The 14,330-nt window shown below is 38.4% G+C and overlaps 1 protein-coding gene across 1 annotated transcript in view; it reads right to left on the bottom strand.

Annotated features, from left to right (window-relative positions):
• Positions 1-14,330, bottom strand: part of whrna (whirlin a) — a gene marked incomplete in the record, with an annotated part of 201,423 nt that overhangs the window by 11,197 nt on the left and 175,896 nt on the right. The window contains 2 exon segments of the mRNA XM_024299665.2: positions 1,863-1,937; positions 13,087-13,308. Coding sequence (XP_024155433.1) covers positions 1,863-1,937; positions 13,087-13,308 — 297 coding nt within the window.

Below are 14,330 nucleotides of genomic sequence, written 5' to 3'. Positions count from 1 at the left end.
TTTAGAAAAAAAAATATTAATATGAAAAAAATAATTCTATATTACCCAAAGTAGGACCTGAAATAAGTCGCTGGCATGTTTCTGAAAACACAGACTGAACATAAATTCATCCGATTTAAAGACTGATGGAAATGTGTTTTTTACATATTTTTATGGCATTTTTTCAGAGAACAAATATAATGAAAATTGAGCTTAAAATATCATTTCTTTATTTGAGTTGTGAATCAGGAGCAGACAAAATAATGCAGGTTGAAACAAATCCTATTTGTTACTAGTGGTGTAAAGAGTGTTGTCAAGACAATACTTAATTAATTATTTATGATCAAATGTAGTTCAGTGTCTTACTTTTGTTTTTCCACTAAAACCTCCAATCCCTACACTTTACAGCACTTTAGAACCTTCTCGGTTAAAGCACATTTATTCTACACTGTAAAAAGTGAAACATTGAATAAATTAACAAAAGTTCTGCAATTTGTTACATTTAATTTATTTGTTTTCATCACAATAAAAGTTTAGGTAGATGGTTTACTCAACTCAAAATTTTAATTTGATAAAAATAATACTTCTAACAAATTACAGAACTTTTGTCAATGGATCCAATGTTTTAAATTTTACAGTGAATGCTTTTGTTCTTATAATGGCAATATTTTATTTAGGAAAAACAACTATACTGACTGTTTCCTTTAAGAACAGATATTTCTTAATTCACCAAAACAAAAGCACTATGAATTGTGGGTAAAAGCAACTTGTATATGTGATACAGTTGCAGTGCTTAGCGTTGTGATCATTAAACTCAGTTCATTTTTACCATTTTATTCAAATGAAAGGTGAATTAATGTTCAGATAGAGTTATACTCTTTAAAGAAAATTGTTAGAAACTGTTCTTGGGATATATTGTGATATGTATCGTATTGTGAGATGCGTATAGATACATACTGTATCGTCAGAATCTTGACAATATACACCCTTAGTTGTTATTTAGAAAATTAGCTGGATGATCACAATTACTATTTACCATAAACACAGTAACTTTGGTGTAGATAACAATTGATTTTCTTTTAGCTAAATGCAATAATATGATGTAATTTTAATAATAATCTGCTCTGATAGCAGATAATTATAAATAACAAGACGTTATTAATTAAAGTAAATGAATCAATAGAAAAAAAAACATTATTTATCTAAATTGTTTGCATTTTTCCTAAAAGCCAAAGAGCCACAATGGAGGGGAAAAGGACTTCCTGTGGCTTCAGAGCCTCAGGTTGCAGACCCCTGCTCTACATCAACAGAACCGCCCACAACTCAGAGCTGATTTTCTCATGAACTCCTGCCACTCTGCAGAAAATATGTCTGTATAGATGTGTTTAAAGCCTTTATTTGGTCTTCAAGTTCAACTCAATCAATGAAGACCTGCATATCTAAAAGGCAGAACATCTCCCTCCAGGACTCTTTACAGAGTTGGAGTTGGAGGGTGTAGCTGTGGATGTGAGGGACCTCATAACTATGAAATATGATACACATAACATTAAAGAGGAAAAGGAAAATCCATGCATGGATTTTATGAATCCCCACCGTTCTTGAAGATCCATTTGAACAAATAAAAACACTTCGAACAACACAGACATGAAAACGCTGCTGATGAAGGACAGAAAAGAATCATGGTGAAAACCATATGCAGGATGAGAGCGGCCGGATTCAGTCCTACCTAAACTGACCCTTTTGAGCCTCATAGGGCGTGAACCTCGTCATCAGCTCTCACTCCACCTCCTGTGTTCCTCTTTTCCACCTTAAACTGAGGGATCTTCTGCTCCTCCTCCCCACTGAGGAGTCCTCCGTGTCCTTCCTGTGTGCATCAAGCTTACCAGAGAGATGTCGGTGAGCAGCATGTTCAGGCTCTCCGCTGGCTCCTCCTCGTTGCTCTCGGCCACGCTGTCGTTCTGAGGGGAGCAGTAGAAGAGGGGAAACACATGAGGTTTGCTGGAAATGAGAGGAGGACATCTCTCAGAAGATCTTCATCCTGTGGCTTATTGACCCCTTAACACCTGAGGCGTCGCTGGTGACGTTTAAACACTAAATTAATAACATAATAGGAATGTACATTCCTGTGAGTGTGTGGGTGTGCACCTGTGAGTGTGTGGGCCTCTGAGTGTGCCTGTGAGCCTCCTCCTTTACAATCTGCTGGAATTATTGTGTTAACGATTGAAAAGTTTTAGTATATCAAAGAACATAAACACTGGATCTCTGGTGTTAAAGGGTTAAATAATGGAGAAAAGAGGAATGCCTATTTACGTCACTTTGGTTCTGCAGCACAGAGGGGACAGAAAGACATGCTGACAGACTTTCACAGGCAGGACCCGCATGCTGAGGAGTCGATTAAACAACATCAGTTCTAAGCAGGATTCTCTGGAAGGTCCTGCAGGCCTGGAAAACGAGCGCCCTTCATTTAACTCTGCCACTGAACCAAAACAGAAGCCCCATCCATTTCTGCTTAATTACCCCTCTCTGCAGCATGTGCAGCACTTACGGCCCAATCCATTTATCAGAGAAGTGATCGAATCTCAACGTGCTGACACGCCGCTCGGCCCCCCTGACATGTATGTTTCCCTGCATCCGTGAGCACATCAGCAACACAAACATGCTCAAGAGCTCACAGCGTGTTCCTATGGTTCAGATAGAGCACAAACTAGTGCTGCCACAAACGATTACTTTAATAGTCACTAAACACTGATTATTTTTTCTGATTAGTCGACAAATTGGGTCATGTGCAAACTAGATGTAAAGCAAACATCTTAACCACCCTTCACTTTAAACTAACGAAAAAAACTAGATATAGCATTACCTGCTAGTGTGAATGCTGTAAGTTGAATTTGGCCGCTGACGATGCTAGTGCTGATAGCTGAAGATGCTGAAATTGATAGCTAAAAAAATTGAAGGTGATAGCTGAAAACGCTGAAGCTGATAGCCAGCTAAAATATTATCTAGATACAAAATTTGCCTTAAACACTGAAAAAAGTTAGCAAAAACAGCTAGCATGCAGCTGATATATTAGCTAAACTCCAAATTTGCCAAAACAGCTAGCGTGTGGCTGAAATACTAGTTTAAGCTCCAAATTAGCCTAAAAAAACGTAAAAAACCCAAGTTACCCGAAACAGCTAGCATGCAGTTGACATATTGGCTAAACTCCAAAATAGCCTTAAGAACAAAAAAGCCTAAATGAGCCAAAATACCTAGCGTGTAGCTGAAATATTAGCGTAAGCTCTGAATTAGCCTAAAAAGATCTTAAATTAGCCAACACAGCTAGCATGCAGCTGAAATATTAGCTAAACTCCAAATTAGCCTACCCCCCCCCCCTAAAAAAAAAGCCTAAATTAGCCAAAAATGCTAGAATGCAGCTGAAATATGAGCTTAAACTTTAAATTAGCCTAATAACAAGAAAAGCCTATATTAGCCAAAACAGCTAGCATGCAGCTGAACTACAAAATAGCCCAAAGATCAAAAAAGCCTAAATGAGCCAAAATACCTAGCGTGTAGCTGAAATATTAGCGTAAGCTCCGAATTAGCCTAAAAAGATCTTAAATTAGCCAACACAGCTAGCATGCTGCTGAAATATTAGCCTAAAAACCCTAATAAATGCCAAAATAGTCCATAAAGCTAACGGAATTCCATTATAACTCTCAACTTTACTACACTCTGACTCCATATAATATAAAGTAATGACTAAACAACGACTAAATTAGTCGTTGACTGTTTAATAGTCGATTAGTCATCTATTCATTGGCTAATCATGGCAGCTCTAGCACAAACTCATCATTAAAAGATTCTCTGAATGAGGATGTTGCACCTTGATGGGCTTCTGGACTGTGACAGTCAAAAAATTCTGTATTTTATCCACCAAAGCTCTGTAATCTGCTGCACACTCGCAGGTGGGAAACGGCACCCGCAGAATGCCACACTCACAGCCCCCGTCCGCCTCTCAGAAGGAAAATGAAAATGCATCTGAATGAGAAAGGACTGTGGCAGATAAATCTGCAGCCAGCAGCTTATCTTTGCCTTCAGCTTAGATGTGCAATCGCTGCTCCCCATCCGAGCAAATATACTCCCATGTATTTGTTACACGCCTTTTGAAGCGCTGGAGGGAGGAGAAAGCTTTCCAGCATCATTAGCCACCCGGAAAACAGACGGCACAGTTTACATTTAATGCTCCTCAGGAGAATCTCATCATCGCTTCTTTTTGCAACTCAAATTATTAAAAAAAGTTTCTAAATTAATCAAAAACTAAAAGACTCTTAATTTAATTTCTCAAGAAATTAAATGATCCTTCTGCAGGTTCACCTCTGAAAACCTTGTTGTGACTATGAAGAGAAATAAGTATCACCCCGATTTATTGTGCCAAATTCCTGATTTGTGTGTAAATTTGGATTTAAGCATACGTAATTCCTGATTTGTAACTCATAAAATACATTTTGTGCATAAGTACAAAAACTTTAAAAAATACAATGCACACATGCACAAATTAAAATTACAACAGCTTGAAACAATTTAAACATGAATCTCTAGTTACACACACACAAAACCTCAGTTACACAAGAATCTGTGGTGAGACTCTTTTCACGTCTCAGTGATTCATCCGTAAGTGATGCGTTTAAAGACTACTAGAATACTCGGTCATCAAAGTTTTCTTATAAGCTGATTGTAATGTAAATTTATTATGAATAATAATAAAAATCAGCAAATAATATCTGCTAAAACTTGACATTTTCCCACTTTCTTAAACAGATATGCCCGATATTGAAATCCTCAGACCAGCCCGTCTGACACCAACAATCATGCCATGCTCAAAGTCACTTCAATCACCTTTCTTCTTCATTCTGAAGCTCAGTTTGAGCTGCAGTCAATCGTCTTCTCGTGGCTGATTAAACTAAACATCCAGCACCATTTGGACTAAAATATGCAGATCTTTTGAGGACAACTTTGTGGGATACCCCATATATTTCTAACCATCTGCTTATCTCTCAACTGTGAAGCTCAAAGCGTCCATGGAAGAAGTCTGCCCCACCACAGCCCCCCCTTTCAGCCCAACACCTCCTGACAATATCACCGTAAATGGAATTTCTGTGCAGCGTTGAGAGTCTTCACTCTGTTGTGTTTCCTTTGTGCAGAATGGTAAAGATTGTGCCAAGTTTTTTTTCCCTTTTGCTTCCTGTCTTCCTGGACTGAACCTGATGTTAGAGTCTGCAGGTATCTGAAAAATGATAAACTTCTCTCAAGCTTTAATAGTTTTTCTTAGTAGAAAAAAGATACAAAAACTCAATCACACTTTGAGAAATTTCTGTAATCTTAGTATAAAAATGTTCAGCTCGTTAAGGACATGATTGTATTTTAGGTTTTTGTAAACTTTATGGCTTTTACAATTTTACACAGTTAATGCCATTTTTTTAGCCCCATTGAAATGAAAAAGAATTCTTCAAATTTCTGCAAATTATGCAACTAAAACCACTGAGCATGTTCAAGAAAGGTATTGTTATATTTTGCGCACATTTAGAAATATTATGCAATCTTTTAGGATTTTATGGAATTTTTTTTTTTTTTTATGCAATTCCTAAATTTTTTGCGCACTTAAAAACCTATGCAAGTTTGGAATCAAAACATTCAGCATGTTAAAGGACATAAATATCACTGATGTTTTTAAGGCAAATTTTGAGTTTAGCTAATATTTTAGCAACATGCTAGCTTTTTCTGCTAACATGATATCTGCTGAGGACTTTTGGGCTAATTCTGAGTTAAGCTAGTATTTTAGCAACGTGCTAGCTTTTTGGCTAACTTGACATCTACTGGGGATTTTAAGGTTAATTTTAAGTTAAGCTAGTATTTTTAGCAACATGCTAGTTTTTTGAGGCGGCTAATTTAGCCTCTACTAAGGATTTGGGGGCTTTTTAGGAGGTAAGCTAACATTTGAGCAAAATACTCACTTTTTTGGGGGCTAATTTGGCATCTACTGAGGTTTTGGGCTAAATCTGAGTCCATACCTTAACACATATTTAAACTTTACAGATTTGTTTTCCATTTTTCAAGAAATTCTTAATGCACCTAATGCAACGTCTGCAACTTTCATTCCTTTAGCAAGTTTAGCATTACGCAAATAGCTTTAACATTTTTGCCAAATCCCTTTAGTTTTCTGAGATTTTCTTTGGCTTTGCTGAAATCTTTAGGCAGTTCTGACATTTTTCATGTCGTTGCATTGGTTACTATCCTCTGTGAAATTGAATTGCAATGATAAAGTTTCTGATTGAGGAGTGGCTGTTGTGTTAAGCCCCCCTTCTGTCTGAAACCTTATCATTTTTTTTCCCAGCATCCTTTTCCTGCTGTTTGTTGATCCAGGTTAAATCTTGTGCTTTGAAGGACAGCAGTCGTGCTGTTCTTCACCTATTTTTTCACATTTATTAGTCGTTCAGGTCCACTTTTAATCTGTTTCATTTCAAAGCAACTTTATTTAAACTCATATTTTTTCATGATCAATTCTAAAAGAAACACAAACATGCATTTTCCCCGGGATCTAAAGGACTCATTTGCACCGCCTGTTTCTTGGCAGAGTGTTTGGTGCATAATGTGGTCTGAAAGAGGTTAAGCTGCAGCCAGACGCTGCTTATCATCAGTCGTCAGTGAATCCATCATGGGGCGTGCAGACGGCCGTAAAACAAACGTTTGCCTCTCTGAAGCGTTGAGGAGAGCGTTAGCATAATGCTGCGAGGAAAAGCATCAGCAATGGTCTTACAGAAGCTTTTTCTGCTGCAAATCAATCTGGAACACTCAACAAATCAATTTTCAAACAATATGAAGATTAAAATGAAACTGATTTTTCACACATCCAAAGAAAAGTTTTTTGGGAGTGGACTTCCTTGTTTAGACTCTGCATCTGCTCTGTGCTGCAGCACCAACATTAATGCTTTTCAGAGTTATCGATTCTGTAGTGTATTAACAAATCATGCTTAAAAATTAGGAGTGCCCTGATATAGTATATAGTTTCATCAAAATCGGATGATGTTCCCAAACAGGATTGGATATTTATTTATTTAATTCATTTGATCAGGGCTGTGTATTTCAAGCTTGATATCAAAAAGAAGCCAGACTAAAAGGAATTATGACATTTTATTTCAGTAAAATGTAGCAGAATTTTGTGCAGGAGGTTAAACTGTTTGCTAAAGTTAGCAAGATATTCACTAATTCAAACTTCAGAGCTCAAAAATTCTTTTAATTAACGTTTAAAACTGACATGTGTCTCTCGCTTTTTGTCTTAACACAAAAACTGACCTACAAAGGCATTTAAAAAAAAGGATCTTTCTGATGTTTCTTTTTAATGAGAACGGCGCTCTCCTGCTGCCGCCAGAAAGACGGCAGTGAGACGCTGCAGAGGCTCCAGGAAAAGGAGATTAATAAACTAAATAAAGCCATAATCTTAAAAATAACAAAAATTAAAAGCATGGTTACATTGATCAGAGATTTTTATGAAAACTCATCATATTAACCCTCGTGCTCTCTTGTGGGGTCCAGATGACCCCACCCTCACATTGATGTCTGATCACTCCCATGACAAAGGTGGACAGGATTTCATTTCTGCCACAGAGACCAGTGATGATTAAAAATCACTGAAATAAACAGTTCAGCACGCTGACTTGTGGGGTCCCGATGACCCCACTTTTAATGTAAGCATGCCGAGGACAGTAAAAGGGATATTCATGCTCCAACAACGATAATGGAATTAAGTTCTTGCTTTTCATTTTTATTGGAAGTATGATCAAAAATGTTGAAGCTGCAGTCAAACAAGATATTTTTTTGGCAAAAAAAATGTAAAAGTACATGAATAAAGGACAGAGAGCTAAGGGATCCTGCACTTTACCCGTGTTGCTGTTTTCATTTGGACGATTAAGTCAGTTCTGAATATTTTAATTTGTTTCAGTTTAGTTTGTGTTTGACATCCAGCTGTCAAATTTAAGAGAACTGCTTAAATTGTTGCAGTTCATAGAAGTTGTAATGTTTACAAGTTTACCAGAGTTCTATTTAAATGTGATTCTGCAATAAGAGTCAAGAACTGTGAAAAAAATCAGAATTTTTGTCATGATATTTCTCTTTTCAAAATAAGTCTTCAACTGTGGAATAGTAAGATTTCAGGGTTATTTTTTCTTGCTCAATATACATCAAAGCATGAATATCATATCAATGTTCGTACCTAACTGAGAGCAAACCGTATTGTTGCATCCCTAGTAGATGCTGTATTTTAACTTGATTGTTCAATCTACTTCACAGAAGAGCTCTGATTAAATGTTAAAAACTAAAAAGGTGAATAAAACAAAAATAGGGACCAACCTGGATCAGTTTATCGCATTTATTTAATTTTTTGAAATGTTTAAAAAAGTATTGGGGATTGGGACTCAGTATTGGTGGTATTGTGACACTGACAAAACAGGAGGATGATCTGAGCAGGAGATGACAAACAAACTGAAGTCCAACTTTCTGCAGGGACTTTAAGGCCAGCTTCTTTTTAAAAAATGAGTCATTCGTTTAGCAAAAGTGGTTCCAAGACTAAAGACTGGTCTTCATAATGTCCTCCAGGAGAAGCTCAAGTCCAGATGTGGTGATGCTGATGCGGCGGCTGGAGCTTTCAACCACATGTTTCATGTTCATCAGTCTGATGTCCAGCGTGGACCACCACTCTCTGACTCAACCACGCCCACTTCAAATGTTTGATCGTTGTTGCTTGAAGGAGGAGACAGTGATGTGTCACAAAATGAGGAGTGAAGGTGACAATCCTAACTGACCTGTGGGCTCATCCCGTGACAGACTGAGGGCGTGGACTAACAAATAAGAACAGTCAGTCCTGCTGTTGAAGCTAGACGGATATGGAGGCTATTGAGTCCTTAGGATTCTTCAAAAAAGTCCTTATTTACAGCTAACATTTTTGAATATAGAAATATTAAAACAATTGTTAGCCTCATAAAACAGACAAAGATTGTATTTATTAATATATCTTTTGTAAAAATACCTAGAATGGGGAACAAACAGTTAAATGCGTAGGGAAATTCTAAAAAACATAATGTAAACAATGCACAACTTAAAATTATAACAGCTTGAAACTAATTACACACACAAATCTTTAGAAACTAGGCACAAATTGCTGGTTACACACGCACAAAACCACATTTATGCACAAATCTGATTTAAGACTCTTTTCATGTCTAGAACAAAGAAAAGATTCATCCGTAAGTGATGCATTTAAATGCTGCTAGAATATTCAAGTAGCATTTAACAATGAAGTTAACCAATAATGATCTTTTCTTTTCTATTCCATGCTTCATTTCTGTGATGAATATCAACATAGAAATGAACTCCAGTACAGTGCACCAGATTATAAGGTGCACTATCAATGAATGTTGGAACTTAGGTCATAAATAAGATGCACCAAACTATGAGGTGCATTAAATGAGTCAGAGAAAAGCCAGTCAGTCAGACTATTCACTTCTGGAACTTTGTAACACACTACAACGTCTCAGATATAAGACAAACGTAACAGAAATGCCTGGAACAGCAGTAACCCGTTCAAGCCGTTCTAGTAGAGGGGTGTGCTCGATTCTAATCTGTTAGACTCCAAGACTATGTTTTTGAAAAATTAATCTCTATAAGCAACCATGTATTTTGCAGTTTAAAACAAAGCAGTCATTTTTGCACTTTGAGATGAAAGAATTTATTTTTCACGTTATTATATCGGGCATTGTATGTATTGAAATAATGTTCTCGTTACATTGCTATTAAAGTTAAAGTCTTAACATTTGTTCTGACCATTAAAATGCACTTTCTCTATTCACAGATGTATAACAGACTGAAAAAGCTGATCTTTGTACTGCCTGTTCTTCAATTTATGTGCAGGTAAAACTAGTTCTACAAATTTGTTGACGTACATAAAAACCATACACTCTTACTTTGTACTTGCAAATATTTTTTCTCAAGTTTTAAAAAAAATATTGGTTGATTATCGGTATCTGCTGCAAGAGCCCAGAAAATATCGGATATCGGCATCGGTTGTAAAAAGTCAATATCGTGCATCACAACTATTAAAATGTAACAGAAGAACAAAGGCAGCTATATGCTAGCCACATTAGCATGTTCGCAGTAAAATACAACTCTGTTAGTAGCGTGTAAAAAATCTGACTGATACCACTCAAACTAACATTACTGCAACTACACTAACTCCCAACCTTGTTAGTAACACATAAAACGGCTGTGGTACAGTGGGAGGGCGGACGACGTTTGATCGGAAGACTGCACGTTCGATTCCCGTCTTGCGCAAGACCCTGAACCCCACATTGCCTCTGGTGGAAGGTTGGCCCCAGTGTTCAAGAGAATCTGGCTACGGAAAGCAAATATGACCCCGAAAATTAATAGCCAGAAGCCCCGCCCCTTGCCGGAGCCTGCTGTAACAAAAATATAGTTTTAAGCTTTCCTTTTTTTTTCTCCTCTCTTTTATCGACACCTTTTTGTATTTTTTTCTCTGTGACACTCTGTCAAGGAGACAAAATAAAAAAAACAGCCTTTCGCGGCTCTGATCAGCTGATTCACTGAGAAAAAAACAGTTCCAGTTTATTCTCATTCAAAGGCGTAAAAGCTGATAGTTCTGAAAAGGTTTTAATTTTGATAGGGTATTCTAAAGTTTAGGAAATTTCTGCTTATGGAACCGACTAAAGTTACAATTTCTGCTTCCGGCTACAGATTGATTCTGACCCCGTCTTGAGTGTGACCAGAGGCCCCTCCCCATGTTCAGCAGCAGCGCCACCACCAATGAATGTGTGAATGAGTCTATGACTGTAAAAGTGCTTTGGGCCTTCTAGGAAGGTAGAAAAGCACAGTAGAAGTATTCGCTGCAGCTGCTGATCATCCGATTCCCCCCACCTGTGCCTGCTCCTGTAAATATCTGCCTTTGACGGAGTGTTGCACTGTAAGCATTCAGACTACTCCCTTGCTCTGTTTATGTTTCCAGCTAGTCTCCCTGTTCTGTTTGCCACTCAGCACAGCTTCCAGCTGACCTGCTCAGCCTGTGTTCCAGGCTCTGCACTGGGCTTCATGCTGCAGCTCCTGTCTCTACCCCAAACCTCATAAGTCCCTGCACTTTTGACTTTTCTGAACTTTTCCCAGAGACCTCTTTTTATTATTATATGGACTTTGGAAACAAGAGTTTGTGATCCTGAGGCCTTCAGTGTCTGGAGCCACTCCTTCCTTTAGCTCTACAGAGGACTTCACTCCTCAAGTCAGAGTTAATAAATTGGGTTTCTTGAACTTCTGAGTTAGTCTTATTTTGGGTTGCTGAAGCAAAACCTGACAATACGCCAAAAAACCCAGTCCAACACCACTACACATTAGCCAGACTATCGTAGTAACAGTAACACCCAACCAAACATTTTGAAAGAGCGCCTCTCAAAATCACTTCAACATTAGTCATGTTTTTCTTTTTATTTTAAAGAGGGTTTTATGTGCGCTTTTTTGGGCGAAAACAAGTCAATAACAAGTTAGGATGTAGCGGTTCTTTGTGAATCAGTAAAAAAACAATTCAAACTTATCAACATATTAATCGGTGGAGAAAATAAAAAAATTAGTTTGTCTCGACCTGTGCCTAAATTTAGAAATGCAGAGCAGATGACATTTTTCCATGCAGGCTTGCTGTGAGTGTGTGTGTGTCTATGTGCGCGTGGCGGAGCGATTGTGCGCTGTTACGTGCTCCTTCGGATTTAAAAGTTTCAGTCCCTCCAGGATTTTGCGATGTTGCGATTGCCACTATTAAGACAAATTCAAGCAAAGCCGAGATTTGTTCCTCATTCTGCAATTTTCCTACCGTGACAACAGTCATGGGTGATGATGCAGTTTGGTGACTGTTTCCCTTCTGTAGCTGCACACACACCGACTGCGCATTCAAGCAACCACTTTCATTGAAAAGTCTTTGCAAACGCACATGGAGCACAACAAGAGCAGAGTATGAAAGGATTTGTAATCATTATTTCAGTGTTATGTATGAAAGTTTATTTGTATTGAATCCTTCCTGTTAGTAGGAAAACAGACAGTTGGATGTGAGGACAAAACATATTTGACCTTAAAATACCTTTAATTCATTTGGTTGAAAATAAAAAAAAATTCAAAATGGAAAAATCTAAATCATGACTTTAAAACTGTGAATCGAATCAAATTATGGCTTGACTGAATACTAACAAGTCACAAGTCACTAACAAGTCCCCGATAAATCCATAGTGTGATGTTCCAGCGACCTCATCCATGTTTGACTGTTTTCTGAGAGGAAATCAATTCTGTGGAAACTGCATTTTAGTCCACATCAGAGTTTGTTTCCTCAGCTAGTCTGCTTTGCTTGGTAGGCTGACTTGTTTGCAAGTGACTGTGGTGAAGTTCATGACAGTGTGAATGCAAAGGGACTACTGGACGAGTCAAAGAGCAGAAGTGAACCACACTGGGTAAGTGAGACATGCAGTGAGACAGGAAGTCTGTGACATTTCTGTAGTAATAAGTCAAAGGAAGACAGGAACAGGAGCCTAAAGAAACTCGTCTGAAGCATTCCGGTTCCTGTAGAGTTGAGGTAAGGAAAGACACGCCGGAATCAAAGGCACCGCACACAAACCCACGCCAGAGAAAACACATATTCTTTCTTTCTCTGTTGTCTTTCTGACAGACAAAGATCTCCCATTTAGGAGGAAGTCCTACCTCCATCATATCTATGAGCCACAGCAGCCTCTCCTGCGGAGGGGAGTGAAAAACAAAACCTGCTTTAGATGAGCTGGAAAAGACTTATCGCCCCTACAGGTGGGCAGAGAAATGAGTCAGCCGACGTCTGCACAAGGACCGGATCATGAAAGTAAATCCTGCCTCAGCCTGTGGGTCCGTGTCCCACTAAGCGCTGGCAGAAGAGCGATGAGCAGAGGCTTCACATCCAATTATCACTCCAGGAATGAATCTAAGCAGACTGTTCATTAAAATACCTTTAAGGACTCCCGTTTGAGGTACTGTGGTCTCAAAGAAAGCATCAGAGAGGCAGCGTACCCGTGCAGAACTGAGGGTGGTGTTGGTCATGAAGCTGGCCGAGGAGGAGGTCAGCGTGTCTGGATACGACACCATGGACAGCGAGTCCGGCTGCACGGCCGAGGCTCCGGCTGCTCCCTGACGCGCCTTCAACGCCTGGATTTCCCGCCGCAGCACCAGCCCGTCGAAGCGCTCCACGTCCTGCGGGGTGACCAGCCCTCGCACCTCCGACAGCAGAGAGAACTGCCACAGAGGGGAGGGGTGGAGCAAAGCTTCAGTCACAGTCCAAGAGATCCAGACAAACGCAAAGATTCTGAACTCCCCAGTGCGTTTGACAATCACATGTGGTGTTTACAATGACGCAGGACTAACATCAACCACCCATTAGAATAGCTTTCATTCGAGATTTAATTTAAAGGTTTCAAAGTACAAGTTTTTAGATTTGACCCTTTTGGCTTAAATTAAAGATAGCAAGAGTTGTGACACCCCTTTGAATTGCCTAATTTTATTCATACTTATGTTTAAAAGTTACAGTTTTAAAGTTTTAAAAATGCAGTTTTAGTGTGTTCAATAAATGTTAATCCTGTTTGACCCGTGACCTAAGGTGTGTTTTTGGATTTTGGAAGCCTGTGTAATTGAGTTTCACACCACCGCCTTACATGTTTGGACTCTTGCTATAAAACATAAAACCTATTTAATCCAGATTTTTTTTGTGTGCAATTTTTGTTGTAAAAAATGGCAAAATGTAAACCTCGGATTTGAGGTTTTTTTTTTTTAACTTTTTCAGGTTCACTGTGGAGTTGTTGTGTAATGCTTTAAAATATAGACATCAAATTTATAGAAAGAGACGTTGATGTTGTTCTAAAAAGATTGATATCAAGCATTGCCACAAAGCAATAGTTTTTACAGATAAATTATAGAAGCCAATTGGCCCTGGACAACCAAGGGTTTGACCAAAAAATTGCCAGAAATTAGTGATATGTCCAGGGAGGTTTTGGGTTGGCCCATGTAATGCCTTATTAAAATAAAAGTAATTAAAATGAAATTTAAAATAATCATTTCATTGTCAGAACTGTTTTGATTTTGACTTCAGACTCTGTACCTTCTCCAATAAACTGCTTGTTGAAACAACTAAACAAAATATATGACATTTGGGTAAAAAAATAGACTCTTTAATACAGGGGTCTCAAGCTCAAATCAGCCGGGGGCCGCTGGAGACAGAATCTAGGTGAGGCCGGGCCGCATCAGGATTTTCACAAGAAAAT

Source organism: Oryzias melastigma, linkage group LG12 (genome assembly GCF_002922805.2).
Source record: "Oryzias melastigma strain HK-1 linkage group LG12, ASM292280v2, whole genome shotgun sequence".
Classification (NCBI taxonomy): domain Eukaryota; kingdom Metazoa; phylum Chordata; class Actinopteri; order Beloniformes; family Adrianichthyidae; genus Oryzias; species Oryzias melastigma.
The sequence above is the reverse complement of the archived record's forward strand: the minus strand, read 5'-3'. Positions and strand labels throughout refer to the sequence as shown.